Genomic DNA, 9,843 nt, shown 5'->3' with positions numbered 1-9,843 from the left:
AGTTATCATATATGTAGGTGCAATGCTACTTATATTTAGCAGTATGTGTTAGCATCAAAATAAAGCGAAAGCCTCACTTTCTGTAAATGATGTTCAGGAAATAATAACCCTAAAAGGGACATTTTTCCTGAAGTCACTCAAAAACACATGACAAATATCTGCAGATTCGTAAAAGTTGTTAAAGTGCTTCAAATCTCTACGAACCGATATTGATTTCGCCACATATATTATTAGGTGTTATAATCATTATTATACACAAAGAAACTAACAGCTTCAGGAAGACAGTACTGTCTGTACACTTTATTTGCATGGTTATGTCGTATGTAAAATATGTTTAGAGACATATGTAAAACATATGCGGTTACTGAAAATACTCCATTTTAAAGTGGTTTACATATAATACTAAAGGGGATAATAAAATGCACTTATTAATCACGATGAACTGACTCGCTTATGAATATGTGAACTCATTTATTATATTAAAGCAAATGAGATGTTTGAAATGTGTAGCTTCGTTTCTAAATCATGTCAGATATCCACTAATGCTACAAAGTTGCTCTTCATAAGCATCTTAAAATTGTTTCTGCTATTATTTACGATCTTTTTTCGATATCTTTAAGCAGAGACGACTTGATAAACTGGATACGAATGTAACCAGATCCTCAAATTCCCAGTAACAGACATGATTTGCATGTTTTCCAATTAACTGTGAGTCGGTGTCCAGCGGATCACGCTCAAACAGCTTCGTATGGGAACGCATCAACCTCTCTCAACTCCTCGACTGTGGACTTCAGCTGGAAAAAGCAGTACGGAAATTATTTGTCTGAAAGGAAACTAAATCAAACACCCAAGAGGAGGCATTATGTCTGGTGGAAAGCAGAGTTTGCTGTGGCTGATGATCGTCTGCTGTTCTTCTGTGTGCCAGATGAGTATGTCTCTTTAACAAAAAACAATGCATGTATTGTATTAACTCAAAGAGAAAAATGAAAACTGAAGCTAAATTATTTCTACATAATAAGTCTAATAATGTTGTGTTTGCAAGAGGCGGAAAAGAACCTGAAAACCATCATCAGGCTGACAGATCAATGCGCCGCGATCGGTCAAGGTAGCTGTGTGAGCACCAAAAAAAACACACAAAACAATAATAATAGTGATAGTAACCATTCGTAATGTCTCTCATAATAATGGGTGACATTTCATAGCAAGTCTGAGTGGAAATTGTTATCAAGCCTCGTTTCCTGCGCATGAGGGAACACTGCATCTGATAGCATTTATTATCTGAAAGTGATGACTGATATTAATAACTCATTCTGTTATTCGTTCAGATGTAACACTGGTCTGTGAATCACATGATAACAATCTCGTAATGCAGATCAAACTAAACTTCTCTTCTGAAGGTAACACCTGCTGATATTTTATTCATAATCCATTATTGAATTTAAAGCTCCTTAAAGTATCATAAAAATCTGAAATGTTTTCTGGTTTCAGGAAAATGCAAAACGTACCGTTTCAAGCTAACAGTTCAAGATTCGAAAACAGAAGTCACACTGAAAGAGACGGATAAAGATATAACGGGCTTATATTTGCTAGACAATAAGAACGGTCAGATTTCAGCAGGTATGTGTTTTTCTGCAATAGACACAGTGTTAGAGTTAGTGTTAAAAAACGTTTAAGGTTTGAAAAGAGCCTGTATGTTTGGTTGGTCTCCTAAGCATTAGTTCCTGAGATCGCGGCATAACAACAAACTCATTAAATCTACTTTCATTTCTTCCCTTCATCAGATCCTACTTGCCAGAACCGGAAAGACAAACAAAATAATGAAAGTAAGAGTGTTTTGAGAGTCTTTTTTTTTCTTTTATATCATCTAAAACCAACAGAATGTATAACAAAATACTATACATGCGTCTGTGCTTTCTTTTGAATCCCCTGACTTCATCTGATGTTATTTGATTTATATCATTTTCCTGCGATATTTTGTCCTAGCGATATATATGAAAGAAAGTCAGTTAGGCTAATCATCAGTTTGCACCGAAGAAACAAAAAGTGCAGCATAAGACACAGAAGTATGTTGGAAAAGAGTCATTCAAACGATTCTTTGGAGCAAATCCAATCAGTGATTCACCCAAGCGAATGCTGATTCCAATTCAAACAAAGGAAAGAAACAAAAACAGAAGCAGTTATTTTAGTTTAACCAACACGCTTATTAAAACATATTCATTTATGTTCAAATTAGGATTTAAAAAAAATTACAGATAAGGTCAAAATGCTGCCGTTGTGTTGAAAAGTGGACTTTGTGATTGCAAAGATGCTTGCAGTACCAAACTATTAGACGTGTTGTAGAAGTAGAGTACTTCAGTGCTTTGATGCAATCTGTATTGTCAATTACTGAACTAAGTCGTGATAATACTGTCAAAAACACAGTTGCCTGTGTCTACAGTGAAAGTAATCGAGAGAAAAACACGCGTGCCAGTATATTAGATCCGTGCAGCTCTTAAAGGGACGGTACTAAACATGCTGTCGCTTGTCATTAAAGGGATATTTCACCCAACAAGAATAATTCTTTCATCATTTACCCACTTGCATGTTGTACCAAACCTGTATTAAGTTAACACAAATTAAGATGAATAAAATAATGTAATGTTTAACAGAAGAAAAAAAAAAAAATATACAAAATTCAGGTTTACGCCTACTCTATCCGGAAAATAAAAGTACTGTCTGTTCTATTCTTACTATGTTTATTTGCAATGTGTATCTATTCTAATGACAATGACAACATTTTTTTTTAAAAAAAGGGAAATTAGTTTGTCGGTACCTCTCAGACAACTTTTCTGAAAACAATCGGGATATGATATTTTTGCCATATCGCCCGCCACTTAAATTGATGGTGATATATTATTATGTTGAATAAGTCACCATTTTAGTACTGCGTTACTATCACGGTAATGGTATATCAGTTCAACAAAACTTCCTTTTATTTGTGTAAAAGGAGGTTGAAATGGCACGGTTGCACAAACAAATGAGTTATATCAGTTTTCTATTTATGAACACTATTGGGTAGGTTTATGGGTGGATTTGGTGTAGGAAATATTTCCAACATTAACTTTTAACAGCAGTGCATGGATATTTCAATTCTGAAATGTCACAGTACATACCTGTATCGACGTAATAAAAAAGTACCAGGATTCACGTATTGAACCTGTAATTTAGCGCCACGCAGTGGACATTTCTCTTTGAAACTGAGCCTCCAACGATCTTCAACGTTTAATACACCTTACACCACAGGAATAGCCCATAAGATCATCTTTAGAATCATCAAGATAATCGGGACATTACCTAGGGGGAGAAATCGAGTCAAAATCAGCCTGGTTATCTTGTGGCGTGTACCTAGCCTTAGTTCAGTAATATGGCACTTTATCAGGCTTTTTAGCGTCCTCAAAGAAAGAGCACATCAGAACAGTACGTGAACGAAACGTTTGCCAATAATGGGCTTTTGGGATTGCGAATAAGTGCTGTGTCCTCCGCTGAGTTCTTCACGCGTCGTACAGTGTATTGATACGGAACCGCGTCTGGCATAATATGCACTTGAGCATGATAATATGATTTTTTTTTTTTGCATCAAATATCAAAATTGTCATATCCCAGACCCATTGCACAGTTTTGCTGAATTATGTGTCACCATCTCTTTAGATTGTTTGGAGATCCCCGATCCTGTAAAGGCATGTAACAGCACTAACTATGATGAGAAAATCTGCAAAAGTAAGTCTGTGTGTGTATTTGTGAAGTAAATATGCATTGTATCACAGCACATTATCATTTTTAACTAATTATTAGTTTATTTTGTATGTCATAAATAGACGTTACAATGGGTATATAATGCTGAAAGCCGAATCGATGATGGTTTATAGATTTATAAGCAGAAACACCTAGATTAATTCAATCCCATTTATTTCTGTGTTGAAGAGAACAGGAAAAAAAATGTAATTATGAGTTTCATCAAAGATCAATGGATGTGTGTGACGTGCCAAACCACAAGTGCTGCTACTCTACAAGCAGCTGATGTTATTTACAACATGACTGTTCAAGATGACGGTGTTATCGATCCCCCAAAAGCATTGTAAGTGTGTGATCATCAGTGAATTTCAATTCAATTATTACAGAATACTAAGAAAGTCCATTTTGCAGAGGCTACATGAACAAAATAGAGTCTAAAATGGATGAGATAATGAAAAACAATATAAGCAAGGCAGGGGTTTTCATGGGGGACGTTATTGGTTTTCTTCATGTGCAAGACAAAAATACAGAAACCAAAAACAGATGCTACTCTTCAGATGAAGACAATATAAACGTAAGACTATTAGAAGATTATTAGAAGAAATATTAAAATATGATATGATTCCTTATTTATCGTGCTAATTCTTCTTTTCACAGGAAGTTGATTGTCAAAGCAACACGAGTACAAACTTCCCCTGGTCTGTAAAGATTTCCAGCGAGGCCTTTAACAAATCGAGACAGGCGAACAATGGAAGTGCGTTTCTTGGAATTCTGCAATTCTACAATATGGGAAATGAGGTCCTTACAGTTTTTACATCTTTCAGCAATTCGTTACTAAGTGTATGATTTCATTGCATCATCTTCCATATGAAAATGTAACAATTATTCAATCAATTATTTCCTTCGACAAAAGTTTCTCCATCTGTTGCATTTACACATTTCTATCTGATCAATGATTCCTCTGTTTCTGATTTAGAATGAAACTCAAAACAACATTTTAAACGACGAGGTGTATGGAATCACGATGAGAGCCAGTATCTCCAACCTTACCAACAAAATTGACATGTTCTTTACACAAAGCAATCAGGTAATAAAGGATTTGCTTTATATAGCTACGTAGCATTACCTTGTGAAAGCAAAACGGAAATATTGCTCTTACAGGATGGTGAGCCGTCCTGTGTTTCTTGGGATGGCAAAGGTAAAGTAATTTATAACCGTATTGATCAGTTTCCATAAACAAACCCACTTTGTTTTTTATTTTAATTAATTTCATTCATGGCACTTGTCTTAAAGGAAAATATAATTGGACGACTTTTGGCTGTGCAACAGAAATCATCAACGACACGATCAAGTGCTCCTGCTCACATCTGACGTTCTTTGCAGTGCTGATGGTGAGAAGCTCCTCAGAGAAGAACTTAAAGAAGAGTTTTCTACTCTACATCTATATGCAAAACGTTCCCCTCCTCTGATTTCTGCTAAATCATCCAGCTTATCTGTGTTTCGTTGTGTTTCCTCAGATCCCTCCGTCTCAGTCGAATCAAAACATCACAGAGAAGGATCTGGAAACACTGACTTATATCACTTATATCGGCTGCGGCATCTCCATGTTTTTTCTGTCCATCGCTTTATTCATGCATTTCCTGTTACGGTAAAGTATCTTCATATACAGTTAGCTTTAAGTATATTAGTTATGAAGGTTCAGGGGTGTCACGTCTGGGTTAGCTGGTGCATATGGGCCTGGGCAGATCAGGGAGCTGTTGAGATGAGGGGAGCGTTCAATTAAAACAAGGGAACGAATACAGAGCTCACAGCTTTTACAATTCTCCGTCCTGTGTCCAAACAGAGCCCATGTCTTTTTTCACTTTTCTCTCTCACTGAGCTCTGGCTCAGCCAAACTCTCTGAGCTCGCTCAGTCAGTAAAGAAGTCATATACACCTAAAATGGGTGAATATAATTTGGGGTAATTTTCATTTTTGACTGAACTATTTCTTTCAAAGCTAATGATCCCATTATGAGTTATAGTCTCATCACCATACTAAAATTATCATATTGTAATCCATATGACTGTTAACTTAAAATGTGCCATTATTTTTCCTCATAAAAGGTGCGAGTATACATCATTGAGGACTACAGTTTTGTTTGTGTGCACTCACAGTATCAACAAAATGTTGTGCTTTTGTAAAATGAAGAAAAAACTATAGAGGGTTCTACAATCTTGATCTTGAGCAGGAATACTTCACAAAAACTGAATCATAGCTAGTCAAATACTCGCCTCACTGACATGATGACCCTAACAGTTACAAGTTAACAGTTACAGTTGCTTTTATGTTTTAACAGGAAAGCCAAGTCAAACCAGGCCACGAAGATCTTGATGAACATGTTTGTGTCTTTGTTTCTACTGAATGCCTCGTTTTTGTCAAACGAGAGCGTCGCTAACACACAAGACAACGCTGCGTGCGTCTTCATAGCGCTGCTCCTGCATTACTCCATGCTGGCCTCATTCACCTGGTTCTTCATTCAAGCTCTTCATATGTACTTATGGCTCATCAGACAGAACGTCACCATCACAAACTACATGAGGAAGATCACCGTGTTGGGCTGGGGTGAGTCGGAACAAGAAAACATGTCGGAAATGACCAACGAATTGGGATCAATAAGAGACCAATCTACTTTGAGTATTAAAACGAGCCTATGGACATTGGCATGCGCTAATCGCATCCAGCTCCACAGTGGAATTCTTCCGCTCCACAGGCCACTCCTGAGGTTTGTGTTCGAAGGTTGGTACAAAATCCTACCCTTCAGTACAAAGTCCCTTCGGGCCCTCCCTGTCGCCCTGTGTTTTCATGAGAGTCGCGGAGGCGGCCCTCACTCCAGTGAGAGAACAGGGCATTCACGTCCTCAACTACCTGGACGACTGGCTCATCTTGCCTCAGTCTCGGGCTCAGCTGTGCGAACACAGGGACCTGGTGTTAAGACACCTCAGCCTGTTGGGTCTTTCGGTCAACTAGGAAAAGAGCAAATTCTGTCCAACGCAGAGGATCTCTTTTCTTGGGATGGAGCTGGATTCAGTCGAACAAACAGCACGTCTCACACAGGAACGTGCTCAGTCAGTGTTGAACTGCTTGAATATGTTCAATAGCAGGATGTCGTTCCCACTGAAATATTTCAGTCCAGGATCCTGGGGCATATGGCAGCTGTGGCTGCTTCAGTAGGCAGTAAGGCAGTATGACTTGCCCTGGGCCGTCTCAAGAACTGTCTTCAGGGCAAGCATGTACTGGTCATTGACTGTTGCATACATCAGCCAACAAGGTGGTCTGTGTTCCCGTCGCATGTCGCAACTAGCCCGCCACCTCCTCCTATGGAGTCGGATGCCATTCATAGGTTGCTTCATGCCATTCATATTCCAGGTGTGTGCAACCAGCCAGCCAACGAACTGTTGCGAGCTGCACTTTCCGGGGAATGGAGACTCCATCCCTACACGGTTCAGCTGATTTGGGAGAGTTCCGGAGTCACTCAGGTAGACCTGTTTGCCTCTCCAGAGACCTCTCATTGCCAGTTGTTTTTCTCCCTGACCGAGGGGACACTCTGCACGGCCGCACTGGCACACAGCTGGCCACAGGGCCTTCTCAGGTATGCGTTCCCCCCAGTGAGCCTTCATGCACAGAAACTGTGCAAAGTCAGGGAGGACGAGGAGCAGGTCCTGCTAGTAGCACCCTACTGGCCCACGTAGACCTGGTTCCAAGAACTTGTGCTCCTCGTGTTAGCCCCTCCCTGGCCGTCTCCAAGCAGAGGATGGCCCACTGGCTAGTGGACACCATTACCCTGGCCTACCGAGCACACTCAACAAGAAGTGTTGCGTCGTCCTGGGCATTGGCTCGTGGTGCCTGCGGGCTGGGCGAGCCCTAACACGGTGTGGAAACGGTATCCTCCTGTGTTCTCACCTCAAATGGGTAGAAGCACTGAGAGTCCCAGTTTCAGAGCGTCCCTACAGTAGACCCTGTGACCCTCCTCCATTCCCTCGGCAGACCTTCTGCCAACCTAAGAGGGTTCAATCACCTCCAATTTTCCATGCACAAACTGAAGTATTGTCCATATGCGTATTATACCTCCGTTGAAGGGGCCGTGTCACTGGCTCGGCTCCTCAGCGAAATCCTGAATATGCGCTGCACCCGCTGCTCATTTATACTCGTGCTGTAATCAGTGGCAGCTGGATGCGTTTAGCACATGCCACTGTTCATTGGCTCATTTTAATACACTCGAAGTAGATTGGTCTCTCGAAGCGAAATCCCAATTCATCGGTCATTTCCGACGTGACGTCTCCGTTCCCTACTTCAGGGAATCAGGGTTACATAAGTAACTAAGATGTTTTTATACTTTTATTTTAGTCTTATTTTATTTATTTAGTAAGTTTAGCATATTAAGTAAAACAAAACAAAACTATAAAAATATTGCTTTGGCAAGTAGCTGGACTAAAGTTTTTCAGTGATTACATTTTTTTTACGTTTGATTTGACTTCTTCATGTTCTTCATGTTTTTAGGTTTAGTTTGTATAACTATATTAACCCTCGTCTCTGTGTTTTTAGTGTTTCCTGCTCCAACAGTCGTAGCTATTGCTTCTGTAGGAGAATATAAAACAGTAAACATAAAAACATCATCTGATAAAATTTCACAAATGTAAGTTTCGTCTAAAATGACTATGACTATAAATTCATGTATGTTTCTGGTTGATTTCCTAATTATATTTCATTCTTTTCTAATTCTAGGTGCTGGATTACAAATTCTTACATTCACTACATAGTGAACATCGGCTACTACGCTTTAGTTTTCATCTTCACGACAGGAATCTTCATCACTATCGTAACTAGAATCGTTCAGGCCAGACGTTTAAGAGCGATTGACGGCAAGAGAAAGACGTTCAGAAAGCAGCTGATGATGGTGTTGAGTTTGTTCCTGCTCTTCGGTCTGACGTGGTCTGTGGCGTTCTTCAGTTATGGACCGATGCTCATTCCCTCATTACATATTCACTGTGTTCAACTCCTTTCAGGGTGAGGAACAATCACATGCTGCGGTACATCTGGTTTAGTACGACACTTATGTTCCCTACAGATTTCAATTGAATATCTAAATAAAATGCTTTAAATGGTATTTTATTGTTATTACATTAATTTATCATAGAGACTGTTGAAATATTCAAATCCTTTTCGCAGGGTTTTTCCTCTTCCTGTATTATTACCACATTCACAATGACGTTGCTGGTGATTTCTCTGATGATCCAAGAAGCTCCGGCTCCACCACAACCATAGTTAAACCCAACATCAATGGTCTGGAAAATGTCTATAATTAGCCTTATTATGAAAGAAATCCACATATGCCTTGAACATTATGCCTTCTCTACTATGTGTGTGTGTGTATGAACCTTATGCGACGGAGACGCCTCGTGCGTACGGAGAGCTGTTTTGGCTAGATAGCAACTGGCCCTTCTACCACCTCAAGGTGACAATGTATCTTGCTTTCACAAGGTTCTCACTCCCACTGTTTTTCCCTCTTTTTGGTTTTGCTGAGCTGTTAAAACAAGTTTAACCAATATTACCATACATGTATATGTTTTTCTATGTTATGGCTTGGGGACCAAGTTCCTCCTTTTCGGGTGCACTCCTATTTCCCTTAAGTATATAAGCTGAAGACAGACTTGATGTTTTTGAGCATTTGCTTGAATAAACCAGATTGATTTCACTCGTGTGGTTTTATTGGGCTGTGCTTCCAGCGCGCTGAACCAAGGGTACACATCCACCAGCGATACAGACAGATAGTGCACGCACTATTTCATACAGTCTCTTAGTTTCTTAGACAGCTGGTAAGATTGCAGCAGATTTTCAGAATATTAGTACAGTCATGTGCACTACAATATGCTTTACAGTTCCATTTGCATGCTTAGTAGTTATGGTGTTGGAAATATAACTCGTAATGGGATCATTAGCTTTTAAGTCAATTTAAAGATTGTTTTGACATGTGCATGAACTCTGTAACTAAAAAGTACTTCACAAAACATTTTGTCAAATAAACCAGAGGTCC

At 39.3% G+C, this 9,843-nt stretch overlaps 1 protein-coding gene across 1 annotated transcript; it reads left to right on the top strand.

The window, feature by feature from the left end:
• Positions 1-718: 718 nt before the first annotated feature.
• Positions 719-9,504, top strand: LOC122334506 (adhesion G-protein coupled receptor G2-like). Its single transcript, XM_043232499.1, has 17 exons — positions 719-929; positions 1,043-1,105; positions 1,326-1,397; positions 1,489-1,617; positions 1,782-1,823; positions 3,688-3,756; positions 3,961-4,114; positions 4,183-4,345; positions 4,429-4,569; positions 4,748-4,858; positions 4,933-4,969; positions 5,065-5,162; positions 5,289-5,419; positions 6,109-6,374; positions 8,355-8,445; positions 8,535-8,816; positions 8,979-9,504. Exons 1-17 carry the CDS (start codon positions 863-865, stop codon positions 9,016-9,018), a joined length of 1,956 nt encoding a protein of 651 aa, XP_043088434.1. The 5' UTR covers positions 719-862; the 3' UTR covers positions 9,019-9,504.
• Positions 9,505-9,843: the final 339 nt, after the last annotated feature.

This window comes from Puntigrus tetrazona, unplaced genomic scaffold (genome assembly GCF_018831695.1).
Source record: "Puntigrus tetrazona isolate hp1 unplaced genomic scaffold, ASM1883169v1 S000000528, whole genome shotgun sequence".
In the NCBI taxonomy this organism is placed as follows: domain Eukaryota; kingdom Metazoa; phylum Chordata; class Actinopteri; order Cypriniformes; family Cyprinidae; genus Puntigrus; species Puntigrus tetrazona.
Note: the sequence above shows the minus strand (reverse complement) of the source record. Positions and strands in the feature narration are given on the sequence as shown.

What these genes read in the sequence shown, in the direction of transcription:
- LOC122334506 (XM_043232499.1), top strand. Translation starts at nt 863, where the DNA reads ATGTCTGGTGGAAAGCAGAGTTTGCTGTGGCTGATGATCGTCTGCTGT. An exon ending in GAACGGTCAGATTTCAGCAG is followed by an intron (nt 1,618 to 1,781) that starts GTATGTGTTTTT and finishes TCCCTTCATCAG; the next exon opens with ATCCTACTTGCCAGAACCGG. An exon ending in CGTTCTTTGCAGTGCTGATG is followed by an intron (nt 5,163 to 5,288) that starts GTGAGAAGCTCC and finishes GTGTTTCCTCAG; the next exon opens with ATCCCTCCGTCTCAGTCGAA.